General features: G+C 34.6%; 2 protein-coding genes across 7 annotated transcripts; one reads left to right on the top strand and one right to left on the bottom strand.

Annotated features, from left to right (window-relative positions):
* The first annotated feature begins 454 nt into the window (after window positions 1-454).
* LOC122313091 (sulfhydryl oxidase 2-like) lies at window positions 455-11,004 on the top strand. Of its 3 annotated transcripts, none has more exons than XR_006243282.1 (13): window positions 455-949; window positions 1,491-1,515; window positions 1,599-1,691; window positions 2,943-3,124; window positions 4,521-4,590; window positions 4,694-4,762; window positions 4,851-4,924; window positions 5,007-5,157; window positions 6,883-6,923; window positions 8,238-8,384; window positions 8,473-8,907; window positions 9,109-9,240; window positions 10,441-11,004. XR_006243282.1 is itself a non-coding variant. In XM_043127819.1 (12 exons), exons 1-12 carry the CDS (start codon window positions 732-734, stop codon window positions 9,122-9,124), a joined length of 1,521 nt encoding a protein of 506 aa, XP_042983753.1. In that variant the 5' UTR covers window positions 455-731; the 3' UTR covers window positions 9,125-9,428. The 3 variants fall into 3 exon arrangements, 1 of the variants encoding a protein (XP_042983753.1); XR_006243281.1 differs by having other exon boundaries at window positions 10,248-11,004; XM_043127819.1 differs by lacking the exon at window positions 10,441-11,004 and having other exon boundaries at window positions 9,109-9,428.
* LOC122313092 lies at window positions 10,026-14,385 on the bottom strand. Of its 4 annotated transcripts, none has more exons than XM_043127821.1 (8): window positions 14,094-14,385; window positions 13,028-13,396; window positions 11,883-11,954; window positions 11,689-11,756; window positions 11,428-11,578; window positions 10,835-10,915; window positions 10,647-10,739; window positions 10,026-10,547 (listed from the first exon to the last, which is right to left on the bottom strand). In XM_043127821.1, exons 2-8 carry the CDS (start codon window positions 13,277-13,279, stop codon window positions 10,458-10,460), a joined length of 807 nt encoding a protein of 268 aa, XP_042983755.1. In that variant the 5' UTR covers window positions 13,280-13,396; window positions 14,094-14,385; the 3' UTR covers window positions 10,026-10,457. The 4 variants fall into 4 exon arrangements, with proteins under 4 accessions (XP_042983755.1, XP_042983758.1, XP_042983756.1 ...); XM_043127824.1 differs by lacking the exon at window positions 14,094-14,385 and adding an exon at window positions 13,925-13,941; XM_043127822.1 differs by lacking the exon at window positions 14,094-14,385 and adding an exon at window positions 13,515-13,889.
* Window positions 14,386-20,697: the final 6,312 nt, after the last annotated feature.

The raw sequence follows: 20,697 nt of genomic DNA, 5'->3' as shown, positions 1-20,697 counted from the left end.
ATTCTTATGTATTTTCAGATATTTTATTTTTAAAGACAAAATTCACTTAAATATAAAATACATTTTAATTTCAAATCTCTAATTTTTTATTTGATTATTACAATTTTTTCAAGTTTCTAAAAAAATAAAACATATTTTTCAAAATTTAAAACAAAAATTATATTAAATTATTTTTTTAATTTTTTTTAGAAAATAGAATAAAATATTTTAACTAAAAAATTATTAGATATTTTCTGTTTGCTACAAGCCTACAAACCCTTACCGTTTTCATTTTTTTTTTAAAATTGTCATTTTAATTAAGTAATGTTAGATAAAATTATAAAATGTGTAAATATCGTACCGTTGATAAAAATTAAGATCTATTATTAAAAATTAATTTTTTTTTATATATAAATCTATCATTTATACATTTTTTTAAGTAATTGAAAAAAAGTAATCGCAAGACTTGCAGTCATGACTCGAACTATCCGTTCTCTTTGTAATAAGTTAAACAGTTACGAACTACGGCAGAAGGGCATCCACATTTCTTTCCGTCAACGATCGTACCCGTAACACCATAATCGACCAATCCATTCTCTAACCGAACTTCCCGAAGGAAGAAAAGGCGGCCAAAACCTCCGAAAACTCAAAACACTCATCTCAAGAGCTCTTACCAAACAAAACCCTAGTGCTGGAAGGAGGTTCGTCGCATCGGATTTGGCTCTCTTTCTCTATCAGTCGGGTCAAATCCCATGTCTCAGGTACTTTTGGTTCTGAATCTTCTGAGCCTGCTTTCCTTGAGCTCCGGAGCTACCTCGTTGTCTCTAGGATCCCGCTCGATCCTTCGGGCGATCGACAACGAGAACGGTGGTCCTCACGATTACGCCGTTGATTTGAACGCCTCGAATTTCGATTCGGTCATCGGGGACACCCCTGCTACCTTTGCCGTCGTTGAGTTCTTTGCCCACTGGTCAGTACGCAAAAAAATGAAAAAGATTGTTTGTATTCCGTGTAGCAAATTGTTTAACTAACGTTTAAGATCTATAATTTGAAGATTCCCTGGGTTCGTTTGCATTAAAGTATTTAAATTTTTTAACGAAGCTACTGTCGTGGAAATGTTATTTGAGCTCATTGAAGCTATTTTGCGCAATTTCTTGGGTATTACTTCGGTATTACTTCATAGTTCGTTATTTTCATTGAAATCTCCATAATGAAACAGGCAATACGTATTAAAATTTGAATAATTTCAAATACGTTTTGTCGTTTTTTATTATTTTTTCAAAACGTGTTTTACAACCTTTGTCACTCTCTCTAATTCTCTCTATTACATCTTCTTTCTCTCTCTATTTCTTGGTGCGTGTAACAGCAGATCAGTGATTATCTTTTTGTTTATTATCAAAATGACCTTGCCGTTTTTTCCTCTCTGCGTTTATTGAAGAACTTGAAATTTGATATTTTTATTTCATGTAGAGTTTGACTTTAAATTGAACATAATTTGATTGGTCTTTCAGGTGCCCAGCCTGCAGAAATTATAAGGTCTGTTGTGTTAAATTTTGTGACGAATAGTTCCTAAGGAATATTGTTTATCAGTTGAAATTGATTGAGAATAAATTATGCAGCCTCATTATGAAAAAGTTGCTAGGCTATTTAATGGACCTGATGCAGTGCATCCGGGAATCATATTGATGAGTAGGGTAGATTGTGCACTGAAGGTATTTATGCCGTGTTCTCTTGATCACTGTCTTCAGAGTTTTATTTTTTTTATGCCTGCATTGTTTTAGTACGTTTTGTATTTATGAACAGTAGTACTGCCTTTTCCCTGAGCACTAGTAGTTGTTGAACTGTTTCAGCGGTTTGAAACCCACTATAAAGTGATAACATTGGTGAAGATTGGAAAGGAAATACCTAAATTAAGCCTTATATGTGTTGTATGGCTCACGATGTATTATTTTTGAGTGGCAAAGTTCTTGAGTTATCTAGAAGTCACCTATGTGATTGTCATTTTGGTTAATTATGATTTTTATTTGATTTTTTAAGGCATTTGATTTATTAAGAGCACAGAGGGTCAACTGTTCCCTCTCTTCTTACATATACAACCAATTCATCACTATGATTCTCCTCCTCATATTATCCATAGTTTGAATCTTCTCTATTGAGCTGACCAACAAAGATGCCACCCATGATGGAGCTCTATTCCGCCAAATGCCTTTCCAAGGAAAAGGAGTACAGGCGGGTACAAAGCATTATAAAATGTTCTGTACTCAGACTTCCTCCTTTTTTGGATGGGACCCACTAGATCCTATCCTCACCACCACCACCCCCCTACCTGGTAGAGTACCAAAGGTTAAAGAATGAAGAAAATAATCCACTTCACCATCTTATGTTGGTCGAATAAGAATGATACTCCATCAAATGTCTATCTAAATTAAATTCAAAATTTTAAAGAACTTTCAGATGGTTCTTACTTGCCTCATATGGTGTATTTGGAGGGAAGCAATGGCCGAGATTTTGAGGACTTGAATGAATGTTCGATGAGCTCAAATCTTTCTTTTTCAATACTATCCTCCTTTGGACAGCTGCTATAGACTTTAATGACAACTTTCATTAGTTTCTTATCTATTTTTCTCCTTCTAGACATGCCTCTCTCTTGTATTGATAGATTTGTTTGTTAAGGGATAAATTATATACTCAATGGAGGGCTAAAGCAGTGGCCACCCAATTAAAGTAGACAGCTGCCCTTCAGATCAATATTTATTAAACCATGGTTCACCTTATTGATAGATTTTGCCATATATATGATTTTTCATCTTTGTTCTTATCATCATTCAGGTTTTGGCATTGTTCTGTTAGCCCTCTCTTCATGTAGTTGTTGCATTTCCATTATTGTTTGTTTGAATGATACCTGAATCTTAATGTATGGCTTGATGATTAGTCCTTCTACTTTCACTTGTTTGGCAGCACAGATAAACACTAAACTTTGTGATAAGTTTTCTGTTGTTCATTATCCTATGCTCTTTTGGGGTCCTCCTGCTAAATTTGTAGCCGGAGGTTGGGAACCTAAACAAGAGAAAAGTGAAATACGTCTCATTGATGATGGACGGACAGCTGACCGACTGATTAATTGGATAAACAAGCAAACAGACAGGTATGGGGTATTCAGTTGAAGGCAGTATAATTCACCATATGTTTTACTCAAAGGAGTTATAATGTTGGAATTTACTCAATGAGTGTTGTGACGTATGTAATGTGTAGGTAACTTTAATGGTTTTCATATCCCGGGTTTTTGAAAGATCTCATACTTTTTTACGTTTGAGGTCCATGATTTAATTAATGGAAAAACCAGTCCTTCAATTGATGAGCTTAAAATTAAATAAAACTTAAAAAGTGTTCAGACATTCTTGACATGCTTAATCATTATTATTTTTCTTTATGGATATAAATTTTTATGCTTTACCTCATGGCTTAGTAGGCCTTGGATTTTACACCTACCAACCATATAGATTGTACAAGAAATGAGTATCATTTATTTTTATTTTTTAGGTAGAAATGAGTATCATTAGACAAAGATAAAATTGGTAAATGACCTATGTGCCCCTTTGAGCGCCCGCCTCCCCTCGCCCCCAGCCTATGTTCCTCCATCCTTTTGTTATTTGAAGAAGAATAAAAAATCATCAAATTTAATTATGTGGATCATACATTTGATTCCTTTAGGGAGGTAATTCTATGGAATGTAACTATTGCATCATTTGCCAATACATTATTTTCCATCTTGAAAAGATAAAAAAGTAATTGCAACCGTAACAGGTTCAATAAATTAATATATTTGTCTGCAGGGATTAGGAGAAAAAAAAAGTAAAACAAAAGTGAGAAAGAATAAGGTACCAGAACATAAATATAGATCTAAAATTTTTTAATGAGACAATAAAACATGAGAAGGACCCTGTCTTGGCAAATAATGGTATGATCTAGCCTTGAAAAAAAAGCCTTCATGAGTCCTCTGTTGAGCTTTCAAGTAGACTTCTCTTTGCCATCAAAGGCCCATGTGTAGGGTATGCATTAACATGTATTATTATTCTAGCTGTTGAGCTTTTAGGCAGACTTCTCTTTGCCATCAAAAGTCCATGTTTAGGGTATGCATTAACATGTATTACTATTCTCTCTTTCTGAGCTATATGCTAAAAGGTTACTATAGCAAAATGTAGTGTATAAAAATTGAATCACCTCTATGGATAACAGGACTATACATTTACTTGTGTTAGCTGTTGATGGATTAGGCTAAACCACTCCGTACATTTACTTTTGATAACTGTTGATGGCATTACATTTCTTCGTTTCAAATAACTAAACCATAATTCTCATGAACAAATTTGTCCATGTGCTAGTATTTATGAGAAGGTGCCTGATGTTCTATCAGACATGACCAACCAAGCACCGGGGAGATGATAATGGGCACATAACATTTTGTTTTGTAACTTATAATGTGAATTTTAGCATTGAGTTTGTGCTTATTACTGCATTCTCACGTACTTATAATTTTGCAGCTCTTTTGGTTTGGATGATGAGAAATTTGAGAATGAGCATCTTTCATCAAATGTATCAGACCCTGTGCAGGTCCTTAAGAGAACATTAGATATAATTTCTCCAGTTCTATTACAAATTAAAGTTTCTTCTATATAAAAAACATATTGACTCCTGCACCACATGCTTTTGTAAGATTGCACGTGCTGTGTATGATGTCGAGGAGGTAACATCAACAGCCTTTGAGATTATTTTAGAACACAAGGTATAGTTTTTGTTATATAGTCAGGCTTTATTTATTTGGGCCCATGATTGCCAAAGATTTACCCATCTTTTTTATGCCTGTGTTGCAGATGATCAAATCAGAAACCCGAGCTTCACTAATAAAATTTCTGCAACTTTTGGTGGCTCATCATCCTTCTAGGAGGTACCGACGTAATCTAGTATGCCAGTTTTCTTTGCCAAATATGATTCTTCCTTCATTATTTCAATCTAGATATATATGGCAGGTGCCGGAGGGGAAGTGCTGATGTACTGGTGAACTTTGATGATTTGTGCCCATTAGACATGTGGTCACCTAGTAAGCAGGGAGATAATAATGGAGAGGGCACACTGGGAAATTTTCAGATTTGTGGAAAAGGCGTACCTCGAGGATATTGGGTAGATACTCAAAGGCTGTATTTACCCTTTTGAACTTTGATATCATGCTATACTCTGCTTATATAACATATCAGTATCATCAGTTGTTCAGTTGGGGTCTACAAAATAATCTTATACCTAAATTTGGCTGTGGCTGATATCTTTTGAGCCATTTTTACAAACAATAAGATATATACGTGATTTCTTTTTTCAATTACTGATTATATTTTCTTCACAATTATTGACATTGTATGGTGATGAATATTAGCTGTAAAGAAGCACATGAGGCCTTCTACAGCCATAAATATAAATAGTTTAAGCAGTATAGAATGCCCTTCCAGCTAGATGTTTGCCCATATAAGAGATGGAAATATGACTACAGGCAAGTATTGTTTGTCTTCATCATTGATGCAATTAATATTGAACAGAGACTTTTAGATGCAAAAAGTGGATGAAGGGACTTTTCTTTGATTACTTCTAATATAATTAGCTTTTTTCAAGTTAAAGCCAGTGCTGGGTTGGGTTTTACTGTGAAGGGGCTTAAGTTTTATATTAGGGGTCAGTGCTACTTTTGTAGTTGAGTCCTTCTAAGCTTTTTTTTTTTGTTTTTTTTGTTTTTTGTTTTATAAGTAAGTCCTTTTAAGCTTATTTTTGGAGTTAATTAGGTTTGGTTTCAAGTAATATGCTCAGGGACCATAAAATCTACATTTTTTTGCTCAATCAAGGGTTGTGCGTGTAGCAAAAGAAGACAATTAAGACAATGTTTTCTTTTTTTGTTTCCCTTGTGTCTCTATGGCTTCAATTGTGAGCTCCATAGTTACAAATATTCTGCATATTTCATGGCATTAACACCAATCTTGCTGGAAATTGCAGAATATCATATCTGCAAGGTTTTTAGCCATACATTCAGGCATCTTTTGGTCCATCATCACTTCTGGGTGTTGGACCTACCTCCTGGGCTATATCAGTTTATTGTCTATATTGTTTCCTGGGATGTATCAGGCTCAAACTATAAGCTTGTTGATTAACATCTTCTTACCTTTAATATGTGATAGGTGAAGTTAGATTTTCTGTTTGCTGGGAAAGTCAATATTGCATGCCTAAAAAACTATGCCCTGTACCTAGTCCATTCTTTATTGACGCTGTTCCCATTATCTTTCCTCTATTTGGAAAAGTAAATGAGATGCTTGATAAAATCACTTTAGACAGTCCAATTGACTTGATGTTGGAGATTGCTGGTTGGCGTCCTTTGGACTTTCTGTTTAGCAGTGAGTTTTGTCAGTGCTTAATGACTCTTCACATTGTATACAACTTAATAATGACCAATTCTTATATATTTTTTTATGATTTATTCTTTGAAAACTGTCTTTCTGCCCGGTGGTTTATTCTGTGTAGTTGCTAATTTGGAGATGTTGAAGTTCCTGAGGAAGTTGAAATTGCATCCAAATTTGATATGGTTTTCTTGAAGTATATGGATGGTGGATTTATTATATGAGGGGAATCAGTGCTCGAGTAATTTATTAAGTCCATAGTTTGGGATGCTCTTAAATACCTAGACAGTAAGATCATCTAATTACTTCATCTATAGGCTATAGCTGGCCGGTACATTTATTTCTTTGGAAAATTCACCTTTTTCTTTGGGTTGGTTACCGTATTGGCTGTTGACTCAACTTTATCACGATGTAATATTGTATTTGTTGAAGCAAATTCCTAACTTTGTCGACAATCTTTTGTGTTCCCTTCCAGATGTTCTGCCGAGGCAGCAAGAATGATACAAGGGGCTTCAGGTAGTGGTCTCCATTTTTTTAATAAGCAATGGAGGTTTTTTTAGTAAAAGCTAAAGTCATAGGCCAAGTACACAGGTCTCCAAATTTTGGAATTGGTTCAATTTGTTAGTCATCATACACAGCAAGTATAAACTTTCACTTTTTTGTGTGCCTAGAAGTAAGTTTCATATTTTAAGTAGCTCAAAATTACAACATGCAGTTATCTTTGCTCCATGCACAATGAGATATTCTTTTTTCTTTTTTTGCTTCATGATAATGGTGATATTCTAAGAGCGGATTTCAATGACCAACCTTGTTTTTCAGTTTCGGCATCTAGGAGGTAGCTAGTCTATGGGGATAGGCTCATTTTTTTAATTGCAATTATAGCCTCCTCTGCATGATTATTTGTCTCCATAATTTTGCTTTCAGAGGCCATTATCTCTGGATCCATTGTTACAAGTGCGCGTGGGCACGTGCCCACGTAGAAGGCAACTTTAAATTCATCACCGGGCTATGTATTTATTGATATTGACAAAAAAAGGCAATATATTCCTTTTATCTGCACAAGTTTCACTCATCTTATTCATGCAAGTATTAGGCCTTGGCTTTAAACAGCAAGAAGTGTTGTTATGAAGTGACATCTATGTTAGGCCATCATTTGGTGGCTTGCATATGATGTCATTTACGTTCTTGGTTACTAGAAGTTTACAACCCCACTAACTATGTGTTTTTCATATTGACAACCCCAATCACTTGTGCAATTTCAATGTTGATTTTTGTGTTGGGCTTATTTGTGTGGAGCCTGGTTTATTATTGTGGCGGCCCGATTTGATGACCCGGCCTGACAAGAACTTGTTACAGTTTTTTTGGTGAGTTTTCAATGAGGCTTGGGCCGATGGGTCCTAAACCGGTCTGACCTGACCCTTAATCAGGGTTAACGCGCTAATACGCCATATTGATATATATATTGGTTGATATTGCTTATAAAAAAATATATATTGTACTATTCCGTACGGCCGCTCATTGTATTGCCGCATAGTGTATTCAACTTTCAAGAGAATAAAATCCTCTGCAACTCCGTGGATGTAGGCACTTAGCCGAACCATGTAAATCTTGTGTGTCGTGTGTGATTGATTTTGCTTTTTGGGTTTACTTTTTCTTCTTATCATTCCCAATATTTTGTTCTCAATAAAAGCTGCTGCTTTTATTTTTTGTTGTTTGGCTATGCTGCTAAAAGTTATTTTCCTTTTTCTCCCTTTATTTTTTAACTCCTCCCGACTATGATATTTCCATCCAGTGATTCTATTGAAAAGTAGCTTTCTTCTCTTTCTGCAGTTGTGGATTGTGGGTTCTGCTGCATTCACTGTCTGTGAGAATTGAGGATGGAGAGAGCCAATTTGCATTTACAGCTATATGTGAATTTGTACACAACTTCTTTGTCTGTGAGGAATGCCGCCAACATTTTTATGACATGTGTTCAAGGTATGCTACTGAGAATTGTGCATATTTACAGTCCTTTTAAGTTTCTTTCAGCTAACTTAATCTGAAAATAAGTAATCTTGATTTCCAGTGTCTCTAGTCCTTTCAAAACAAGCCGTGACTTCGCCCTTTGGTTGTGGAGTGCGCACAATAAGGTTAATGAGAGATTATTCAAAGAAGAAGCATTTCTTGGGACTGGCGATCCTAAATTTCCTAAAATGATTTGGCCTCCAAAGCAGCTTTGCTCTTCCTGCCGTCTCTCTCAGAGCGAGAAAAATAATGGTATTGATTGGGACCAGGAGGAGGTGTTGAAATTTTTGACTAATTACTATGGAAAAATACTTGTATCGCTACGCAAGGACAAGAAAAATCTTGGGAATGATAGGTTTGATGGGTTTCTTGAAGATTTGGCGGTCTCAGCAAATGCAGTTGCCGTGCCTCTGGGGGCTGCATTGGCAATTGCTGTCGCTAGCTGTGCATTTGGGGCACTTGCATGCTGCTGGCGTTCACAGCAGAAGAGTCGGAAGTATTTCTACCAACTGCACTCTTTTTAAAGAACATATGATAATTAGGAGACTAATGACCTCTTTCAAAGAAGTGTAAAGGATCATCAGACCAAAGAGAAAAAATAATAAAAAAACAGAGGGGAGATAGAGAGAGGGAGAGAGAGTTGGTTGTTAGGGGCTTTCCAATTTTCTTATCTTGTTTACTTTCCACAACATTGCAGGCCAAGGAGAAGCTGAAATTAAGGTGTTAAGAGGACAAAAACAGACAGACTATAAGGTGCACAGCCCGGGTGAATTCAGTGTGTGAATAGGGGGAATCCTGATCAAAGCCTTGTACAAATGCCCTGCCTGAGGTCCTCTTCTGTATCCTCCTTTAAGCTGTATTTTTTTTAACATTTATAATGGACTGTACAGAATTTTACCATATTCATAATTTTTGGGATAGAATCATCCTAGATCTGTGTACTTTTTAAAAAACTTGTTTTTGTTAAGAAAGATGGGAAAAAGTAATATTTGGAGAGAATATATCATTTTAATCCAATGCCCTTTGATGTACTTGAGCATTACATTATTTCCACGAATCAATGCAGTAGTCTTCGGGATCTTGAATGGGCATTTGCTGCCAATTCTCTCTTCATTTTTCTTTCGAAATTTCATAGTAATAAAGTTTTGTATTAGCGCCTTGTGGAAATAATGAGTGCCTTCAAAATATCCCGTCAATTGGCAAATCCTTTCCTATCAACACTGATTATGTAAACATCATCCCTGTGCACTTTCCTTCTGTAACGATGATGAATGTACATTTCCTTTGCATTCCAAGACAAAGCCAAGGCTGCACTCCTTCCGAGCAAATTAACTATGCATTCTTTTCAGAGTTTTGTGAAACTGTATGGGTCAAAATTCTCGAACTTGTAAGGGAGCTCTTGATTTTTAGTGAGAGTGAAGGAAGAAAAAAAAATAGATGTTTTAGCAAGAAAACAAGGTTCAGGAGTAGGGATTTTCATAGAAAAAACCATATCATACGAGTGGATAGTATTGACCTGCTCAAGTTTGCCATTGACACGGATTCCATGGAAGATGCTAGGATTGAATAGCTTATCCAAATTTCTCTAGCCATGTTATGTCCATAACAAAGAAATGATGCAAATAAAGATATTAAAGCAAAACAATAATCCATTGTCTCGCACCCTTAACTTGTATCTACTCAAGTTGGTATTTGAGTCATAATCCCCAAACTTGGTATTTACAGAATGACATATACAAGAACATTCTTCACCTTTACTAGCTTGGCTTCTATTTTCTTGGTATAAAGTCTGTATATTGGCTTTTGGGATAAACTGTTTTTTTTTTTGGGCTGTAGAAAGTATTCAGACGATGAGCAGCAAGAGCAACAGAAGAGAGCACATCTTAATAGCTAGCTACATCATAATTGAAACTTGATCCTCCATTTTTTTCTTTCCTTTTTGGAATTACAGCACACCACACTGATTAAAGCACTGCATCATAATTTCCGTTTTTCTTATCCATCTTGCACACATTTTCTTGTTGTGAAGCTTCTTCAATTCACCAGCTACACGTGAAAATGAATGATATGAGGCTGAGGCTGCAGTGTTGAAGGCTCAGCTTCTTCATCCGATGAAGATGAAATTGAAGGCTCCTCCTAATGAGGAAATTGAAGTTGGTAGATGTTTCATAGTTAGTTGCAATGAACTTTAAACAGTAAAAAAGGAATCAGAAGATCATATGGGAATGAATGTACCTGATGATGATGTCGGCGGCGCTGAATAGAAGTTACTGCTCTCATTATAATGTAGATCGGAAGAACAATCCCAGCAGTTCTTAGAAGTAGCAACTACATGCAAAGAAGGAAAGATGATTGTAATATCTGCAAGGGAAGTTCCACCTTTGTCTTCATGAAATGAATTAGCAAGCCCTAAATTCTCTTACCAGAGATAGTGGGAAAAAGTACTCATTGTTTCCACTTAGAATGAGGGGAAGAGTATGGCGTAGAATCAGTAGAACCATGAACTGCACCGGAGAAAATGAATGGGATTGTAAGAGGCATCGGTCAAGTTAAAAGGAATAAATAAAGAGGATGTATTACGACTTGATCTAAACTATATTGAGCTAAGGTTTCTCGAAAGTGAAAAACTTAATTAGAATTTATGAAGAAAAAAATACACTTTCCACCCTCAAACTATCAAGGGTATTGCTCTTTACACTCTAAACTATTAACATACATTGCACCCGGAGTTTGAAAAAAATGACACTTTACACCCTACATTCAAATCTGATGGTCAAGATTGTACCACATCACATATTTTTCATTGATCTCAATGGGTTATATATTCAATTGGGGTGCAAATTGTCAGTTTTTAATAGTTTGGACTACCAAATGTAAAACTTTTGGTAATTTGAGGGTGCAAAGTGCACTTTTCAACATTTATAGATTAGAGGAATAAAGTTGATCATCATACACAGAGAGAGAGAGAGAGAGAGAGAGAGAGAGAGAGAGAGAGAGAGAGAGAGAGAGAGATTACAATGACAGCAACTGAACGGAAACATATCAAGCTTCTTGTGGTAGAGGCTGAATACTCGTCGTAGTCAGGAGTGAGTAAATTACGGTCAGTTGAAACCATTGCTATGATGCGTGGACGATGCAAGTCCCTCCTAGATATCTCCCAATTTCCCCTGGTTAATCCATCATAGTCAGAAAAACACATTGGTGTGTGAAGTTGAAAAAGAAGAACAACGTATTCCAGATTACAGCCATTGAAATAAGAAGTTTATATAAAGATTACCTGAAGTTCATTGGAACACTCCCCAATTGAAACAGTGGGGGAGGAGCAGTATAACCAGGCTTAAATTGCTGCAATTCAAGAATTTAATCTTAATACGATAGCTTTGCATGTAATGGTTGGCATAAGGCATGGATAAAATGGAGAACAATCCAATAATCCAAAACTAACAGTGATGTAAAAAAATCTTGGATCACCTGTTGGCATATCTCACAGATAGTGTCACCCTTCTCATTACACCACCTCTGTACGCATCTGCGGTGGGCATACTGCAAAAATCAGGTAACTCATGACCAAGTTTCTCACAATAAACTACTCCTAAAGATGGGAATTGAAATCATCACATGAATGCCACAAGAACAGTTTGCAGTGCAACCAGTTATACCAGTTGCATTCAAATAATATTATAATCATTTGAAGAAATCATACTATTACGTGATAAAATCAGCCATTGTTGAGTTTGTGTTCCTCGCATTCTATTAAAGAGAAATAAGATAACATCTGTGAAACTTCCCAAACACCAATTTCCGAAGAAGAAGAGTTAAGGAAGAGACCAGATTGAAAGCTTAAAGAGCATTATGGTCAACTTACACCATGAGGTAGGTAATTTAGGCGCAAACTTGCAGCTAAAACAATTGATCTCGAATCAAATCACCATGCTTTAACATTTCTCTTTGATGATTTTAATCGAGGCAAGTGGCAATGCACCTCTATCCAGTGCATGCTAGACTGTCTTAACCTCGATCAGTAACAAAACAACACGAAGGCCCTATATCAATCCAAGAAAGGGAAGTATTGATGCTGAGGCTTAAGTGGGATGGTGTATGTGATCATTGTGATAACAGTGTGCTACATTATGGGATAGTTGCATTAAGATTTTGTTGTCAACAAGCACATACATCTTAAGCAGGCAGACCCAAGAATGGTGTTCCTTGAAAGTCAAATTGAAGCCAAAGTTTCAGGTTCAGTCAATCAAGACGGGAATTTCAAAATGAATATGGATAGACTTTTTTGTTCTTTTGCTTTTAATGTTTCTGGTTGGTACTTGGTAGGGTCAGTGAGGTTGGAGTTGACTGTGTCAAAAATCTGATGATGTGCTCGCGTTTTTTAAAAACTAGTAGACTAAAACCTGATTGAATCAAAATCATAAAGAAATTCTACACAATTTTGGTATTGACGTTCAGATGGCTTCAGATGCAGAAAGGTACTGGATGGTGACAATTCATCTAATATATGATCAAAATTCTAAAACAGACCATACGAAGAACATAAAAGGAAAGAATAGGATGCTTGTATACAATATTGACGTTATCAAGTTGGAATTAGAGAGAGCCCAACTGACCTTCAAGCTGCCACAACAAGAGCAGGGCGTCTCCATATTTGAATCCTCATCCTCATCCTGGCATATCCTGCACTCCACCAATTTCCCGGGAGATGATATATTTTCACCAACCACCTTGGAAGCATTATCGATTTTCTTCTCGTCAGTTACAGAGGATGCGGCTTTCATGGACCAGTTTCTGCTCTCAATTGCAGCCTCTAACGTAGACTCGGTGAGCAAACGATCAACCAGCAAGACAAAGTGATCCCCCATCCTCGAATTCTCAACACCCCCACAAAAGACTTAAAAAAAAAAAAACTCAAGAGGAAATAAGCTTATATCCAAGCCTTAAACACTCCTTGCACAGGCTCTTATCTTTTCGAAGAACTCCTGAAAATCAGAACCATCGCAGTTAAAAACAAAGCAAGTTACAGGAACATGCAATTACGCAGGGATAACAGTATCTATAACAACGAAGAAACCCCTTTTCTGTTTTTGGATTCGAAACCTTCATCTCCCTGCAAACAGAACAGGAAAAACTATGGCCCCACTACTGCTATTACAACTACAAAACGAGAGGGCAGTAAACAGAAACTGAGAGACTATTGAAACAGAGAAGAGAAAGAGTTGGCCAAACCAGAAACCATGATAAACAGGTTTCAATGAAATAGGCTACACCATCGAGAACATATAAAGCTCAACAAAATTGGCATAAGAGGAAGAAAACCAATAAACACGTGAAGTTTTAGGAGAAAAGTTTGAAATTTAAGGAGGGAAGAAGGGGAAAAAATTAACAAGGTGTTGTATATCTATGAACATCAAAAGACTTTAATTATCAATCACAGAAAAATGAAGGAAACCCAATAAAGAAAGCGTCTCCAAAAACTTTCGAAGGCAAAAAAAGCAAGGAGAAAGTACCCAGAAAGGGAAACATGAAGAAAAAGAAAGGGAAAATGAGAGAGACCTAGACTCATATAAAAGGACAACACACTTTATCAGACCAAGAACTTAAAAAAGCAAAGGTATCAGCACAAGGCAAGGAATTTAACACAAAGATGCGGAGGAAAGGAAGGAGGAAGAGACTTACAGGATGGGAATCGTATTTTCTTGAAGCAAAGACAAAGGTCTCTCTCTCTCTCTGTTTATCTATGTTGTTTGTAGGAAATCTCTGTTTTGGAACGAAGCAAGAGATTGAGTGTCATCCTCCTCGGAACCCAATTTATAAGCCGAAATTTACATCGACGGATAACCATAAAATTTTGTATCTCTGGCGCCGTGTATGCAGATTGCAGCATACAAACATTGGTTTACTATATTTATGATGTCTTGTCTTGCAAGGGAGAGAGAGAGAGAGATTCCAAGTTCGCCACTGCAACGATCGTCCTTTTTACTACACCGTTATTACCGTTTAGACCGCCAGAGTGTATTATTCGATTCTCGAATCTCAAACCTTTTTCTTAGCTTTTTTCTTTGATGTTTTTATATTCTTTTTTAATAATCCGTTAATTTACATAAATATTAGTAAATGTTGTAGCGTCTACTTAATATGTTTCCGTCTCTCAAACCCGGGCTCATTTTTCTTGTTTTTCTTCACTATAAATCTATATAAAGCAAGGAATATAAGATCAAGTCAATGCAATGGAAAAATGTTGTGATTTATACGAATCTTAATGAGGTGATACTTAAGAGAAAATGATGATCATCATCTTGCATCACTTACTCGTTACCATTCATAAAACTTGAAGTGCAATTTTAAACTGTGGTGTGTGCATGCAGCCCTTTAAGTGCAAGCCTACAGTTCAGAAAATATCATACAATGTAAAGGAAAACTTCTTGTATATGTATATATATGTACATATATGCAACTTCGTACGTATTATAGGAATCTATGAATCTATCCTTTATATATCGTCAAATATTTCATTCAGAATTCACGTTTTTCATGTGGTTGATTTAGGTATTATATATGAGGTCCTCTTTATCTGATCATATTAATTTTTCCAATTCCTATGGTGCAAACATGGGAAAAGTTCAAAATTTTTGGCTTAGATACCCAAATTGGACCTTTGACTGCTGACTACTTGGATTTCTCAGAAGTTTCCGTACTATGCCACGTGTTTGGTTGGGTGGACTCTATTTATTTTTTCTTTTCACAAAATTCATTGATCTGTATGACTTCTTTTGATTGGTTTGGTTGGCAACCATGGAAAAGGATAATAGCATATCTCATCGATGAGGTCAAGATCATAAATATAATCCCCACTTTTTTTTTTTCTAATATCTTTTACTCTGATTATTTTCTTTCTGCATTACACCTCACTCTAAAGTACAGTTTGGACGGTGAGTTAAGATGAAAATTGAATAAAATATTATTATAATATTATCTTTTAATATTATTATTATTTTAAATTTTGAAAAAGTTGAATTGTTTATTATATTTTATATAAAAATTTGTAACTATAAGATGAGATGAAACACTTTTAGTATCCAAATGGGTCTAAATTGCATCCTCACAAAAATAAATAAAAAATATATATCTTAGTACGTCCTAAGAGAGACACATGCCATTACTTCATATTTGAGTTGTGTCACAGATCGGATCCCCTTAATATTAAAACATATATTTAAGCTGATGAGATGTGGTTGAACAACCACTTAGAGCTTGTATCATTGCATGGGAGCAATCAGCTGAGAAAGGTGTGTTTTCATAGTATAATAGAAATAGGCTTTTGGTATATGTAAAAGACGAACATCATGAGGGACGTATGATCAATATATAGAGTAGGTGAGTTTGAGATCCATTATTTGCTAAAAGTGGAGTATTAGTTCTGCCTAACATTTTTTCCAAGCCTAAAGATTCATCTCCGAAGTATTTTCGTGATGGGTATTGATTATGATATCTTACCAATTATACCATCAATACCACTAGTAAAAAAGAACCATATATAGTAATAGCATGTGTTAAATAGAGAATAAATATTTTGGTGATATTTTCAATATAGGGCCATATTTTCAAATAAAATGGATTGGAAGTCTTATTTGCAAATAATTAGATTGGAATTTTTTTTAAAATGTTTGGAGTTAGGCCTCCTTGTTGATGTATGTGGCAATATGTGACATGAGTCATGAATCTAATATGAATACGACATTATATCATGAAATTAGTGAGTTTGGTTTGATTTTAATAGGTTTAGGTTAAAACAGATTGATTCATTAAAACATGATTAATAAACGAATCACCCGCTTAACCCAAAATCAACCTAAATACATTTATTTTAAAATTACAATTATACCCTCTAAACTATAAGAACTAAAAAACCCTAACTTATCACTCAGCTCTCATTCTCTTTCGCCATCACCACTTCCCAATATGCTTATGTTTTTATTGTTAGGATTATTCTTTTGGATCTGTGTTCATATTTATTATTGTTAGGCTTATAATATTTATAATATTGATTTTATTATAGGTTAAAATTTTTTTAAAATATTGATTTTTTTTAGTAGTTAGTATTATTTTCTTTGAGATATTGTGACTACTAATAAATATAGATTTTAACTTTTACGTGAAATTATGTTAATCTAGTCAAATAGGTTAAGTAGGTCAATTCAACCCATTTACATAAAATAGATTGAGATGAGTTGTGTTGTGTTGACCAATTTTAAATAATTATTAAACAGATCATATCATGTCATCCGTTATTTAAATGGGTAGCGTTAGGATTTAAAGGTCTGACCTGTTTAACTTAACGGGTCGTAATCAAGTTGACTCATATAGTCAAATATCCATAACTTGGCACGATACGAATACAACTTGTGAGCATGAATTGCCACTTCTACTTGTTGATACACTTAATATACCATTGATGTGAAAAACTTTCATATAAGTCAATATAACAAAAGGGTTATTTCCAAAATTAGCAACCAAGTTTTTATGTTTCTATAACTCCATACTATAGTTATTAGTTTTTGAAGTATTAATACTGAATTTCAAAAAGCTTGCAATTAGACACTTCTATTGGTTTCCCGTTAACAAATTAACGGGAGACTTACCACATGGCATACCAATGTCATGTGTCAGTCTGTAATTGGATAACACATGGCATCAAGGCAAAGATTGACACCCTAGTCAATCTAAAATTGACAAATGGCATTCCTCCCATCAGTTTCTAACCAGAGATTGATGGAAATACGTAAAATTATGAATTCTTTATAATTTAGGTATCAATTTGGCAAAAATTAAAAACTTTGGCCTCCATTTGTAAAAACCAAAACCCTCATCTATTGATTTTACAATTAACTCAAAAAAAATTTAGTGTTATGATTTTTTATGTAATTATAATAGTTCTCACAGTAAACTGTATGCTTACTCTTTGTGTGTAAACACAAGAACTCGACTGAAATATCCTTCAAATATGCGGCTGCTCCATCTTCCAACTCATAAAAAATAGGTAAGTGAAGAAAGCAGCAACAACTACAGCCAGAACCATGGTTGCGAAGGTAATGGAATTCCAAATGAAACCCCACCTTGTGAGAGCATTTACATTGAGTTTTCTGTAAAATTTCTTATAATTTAGTTAAAAATGATATTTTCTAAAATTTTTTCCTAAACTTAATCATTTTTAAAAAACCTCATATATCTCATTTCCTATACTTTCTCTATTCTATTAAAATAATAATTTTCTATTATTTCTTTATTACTTTTTTCTCACTTTTTATTTACAAACTTAACTACTCAATATTTTTTTTGTTATATTTTGAACTATTACTCTAGTAAATATTTTAAACAAAAACTTAAATTATTTTTTTGTGGGTATGATAATATTTTTAAAATTATTTTTTTATATTTTCGTAATTATTTAAATTATTTTTAAAATTATAATTTAAAACTATAATAAATATGAGTATGATAGAAAGTGTAGATGATTGAAAGAATAATTTATTTTATGTATTAGAATAAACTATTGATAAAAAATAGTTTAGGGAATAAATAGTAGTTTCCCAAATATGAAGAATTACTGTTTATTTTTAAACTTTTTATTTAAAATAAGGATCTGGATGTAGGGATATTTTGATCAAAACCTTATAATAAATCTCAAATGATAAGAAATTTAATACTTTGTAATATGAGATACCGGATGTGAATGCTCAGATAAAATACTGATGGGTAGCTTACCAAACTGATAGGCACCCATGTACTCTTTTTGCCTGTCTATAACTCTATTTGCCTGTTTTTATAGACAAAGAGCTGTGTTCATAACTTGACTTTAATATTCACAATGACTTTTGAGGGAAATTCGAAATGCCACTCATGCATGTACATAGGCTCAAATTCCCAAAAATACCCATACTTTGTGTTGGCTGCATGATTCTAAACCGGTGCTTGATTTATTAATCGTCATCGATTCAGAAAGTGTGGCTAATGGTTGTTGTTTGCTGCTCTCATTTTTCAAAATAAGCACGTCAAAAGAAAGAATAATGCTATATATAATCATGGAGTACGTAAATATCGCGTAATTATTTTGAAAAAAAAAAGATTTACTATTAAAAAATTAGATTTTTTAATGTAGATCTCATATTTACTTACTTTTTTTAATGTATTTAGATTAGAGATTGCAAGACAATTGTGCACTCCACGATTGTAAATATTATTTCTCTACTAAATATAGCAACTCTTTCTACATCAAAAAAATTGATCAAGTGTTTATTTGTTCTTACATAATTGTCCATTTTTGTTTAGATATAATCGAAAATGATCAGAAGAGCGAGGATGATAGGAGGTTGGTGTATGATCAGTATACAACAGGTGAGTTGATGGCGTATCATTAGCTAAAAGTGGAGTATTAGTTCAGTCTAACATTTGTTTTTGTAGGTTTAACTATGATTTCCCTTAAGCTAATAACGTCAGAATGAAAGAAATTCAAGCCAAAAATTAAGATGCCGTTTTGATAGTCAATTGAGATGAAAGTTAAAAATTAAATAAAAATATATATATTCAAGAGTTAGGATTTCTCAGACGGTCCTAAATATTTCTAGAGAGAGAAGCTCTACCTTCTCTCTAGAAACCCAAATCGTATATCATCCCAGAGGGGAGTGGGAGCTTCATCTCCTATCTCACTCCCTCCTCCCATATATAGTTTCTCCAAGTGTTCAATTTTCCAGTTGATGTTTTGATTTTTATTTTTGTTTTTCCAGTCAAAGCATGGAGAAGCAGCTTTTGATATTTTCCGGTGGCTAGCAACCACCACGCATCCCACCGCATGATTCCTAAGCCGTCAATCTTTCAGACTGTCGAAGGTTTTGCCAAAAGGAGCAGCGCGTAATCCACACACCCGGGTCAAAGTGTGTGCATGGCCCCCACATGCCACCACACAGAGGGCTCTGCTGCCATCATGCGAGACATTTCTAGGACCAGCGATTTTGGTAGCTTCAAAATTGACAGTCCGGCACACTCCTAGTGTGGCACGCCTCCTAGTGTGGCACGTCTCCTTCACGCACCACTACAGCCACCTTGCTCAGTGTTTTTTTCGTTTTTAGTATTATTTCAAGTTTATGTTTTGTTGTTTTTTTTTTTTTTTTCAAATTTTCCTATGTATTTATGTTCTGTTGTTAGGTAAAAATAAAAAGAAATAAGTTATTAGACATGTTGTCCATAGCAAGAGAACCCTCTCCTCCTTTGGAAGATGGATGATGGTTTTCTCACTCCTCTTTTGGAAGATGGTAAGTGGATTTCCCTCTTCTCATTTGGAAGATGGAGGTTGGACACCTTTCTTGCTTTGAAAGTTGGGGAATGGTTATCTCTATTTTTACATGGTGTTATATTCTTAGACAAACTGGAATTGAAATATCTGTTTTTACAGAGTCTCATATTTTAGAAAGTTTTGTCATTAAAGAGCTTAAAAAAATTAAGACAATATCCGTCACAAAGAAACTTGTGTGCGGGGAAGCTCCAAACAGAGGTGTAGTTTGACTTGTAATCTAAATTTTTCTCTGTATTTATCAATTACAGCTGTAATTTTAGTTTCAATGAATGAAATGAAACCTATTTTCTATTTTAAAAAATTAAATAAAATATTGTTAAAATATATTTTTTAATATTATTATTGTTTTTAAATTTAAAAAAATTAAATTATTTATTATATTTTAAATAAAAATTTAAAAAAAATTATAATAATGAAATAAGATACAAGAATAGATGAAACACTTCCAACGAGCCTTAGCTCCCTATTTTCGAGAAAATAATTAAAAATTAAAAATTAAAAAAACTCTCAAATATATGAAGCAAAGCCTAAACAGAATGTCAATGTTCTGCTATTTAGTAGCAGTGGGTGTGGCGGTGCCCCGGGGGGGGGGGGACCCTCGAGATGGGATGTTTTACTAACATGGAAATTTGAACAAGCCATATTCATTGCTTCGTTTCTTTTCTTTGTTTTTTATCTGAATGATGGAGACAGTATGTGATGTTGTTTCGTACATGAGATGGAATTCTTGACGTGAAACATTGAAAATGCTTCCTATGAGGTCATGGGCAACGGCCCGGCTAATAAAATTGTGCAATGTATAATTGACAATTGTGTGTATCTTCTGAGCTAATCAGGAAGATTGTACGCTGTACAATTGAACTTGGGCATAGTTCTTCCATGTCCATCCTGACAGGCACTATGATCTTATTTTTGTACCAACACAGAAGTTCA

Source organism: Carya illinoinensis, chromosome 6, assembly GCF_018687715.1.
Source record: "Carya illinoinensis cultivar Pawnee chromosome 6, C.illinoinensisPawnee_v1, whole genome shotgun sequence".
NCBI lineage: Eukaryota > Viridiplantae > Streptophyta > Magnoliopsida > Fagales > Juglandaceae > Carya > Carya illinoinensis.
This window is presented reverse-complemented; position numbering and strand designations above follow the sequence as displayed.

Excerpts from the sequence above, each read along its gene's own strand:
- LOC122313091 (XM_043127819.1), top strand. The coding sequence starts at position 732 with ATGTCTCAGGTACTTTTGGTTCTGAATCTTCTGAGCCTGCTTTCCTTG. Across the intron at positions 950-1,490 it reads GTTGAGTTCTTTGCCCACTG|GTGCCCAGCCTGCAGAAATT; the intron begins GTCAGTACGCAA and ends TTGGTCTTTCAG. Across the intron at positions 4,925-5,006 it reads GCTCATCATCCTTCTAGGAG|GTGCCGGAGGGGAAGTGCTG; the intron begins GTACCGACGTAA and ends TATATATGGCAG.
- LOC122313092 (XM_043127821.1), bottom strand. The coding sequence starts at position 13,279 with ATGGGGGATCACTTTGTCTTGCTGGTTGATCGTTTGCTCACCGAGTCT. Across the intron at positions 11,757-11,882 it reads TCTGTGAGATATGCCAACAG|CAATTTAAGCCTGGTTATAC; the intron begins GTGATCCAAGAT and ends CTTGAATTGCAG. Across the intron at positions 11,579-11,688 it reads AGTGTTCCAATGAACTTCAG|GGGAAATTGGGAGATATCTA; the intron begins GTAATCTTTATA and ends TGGATTAACCAG.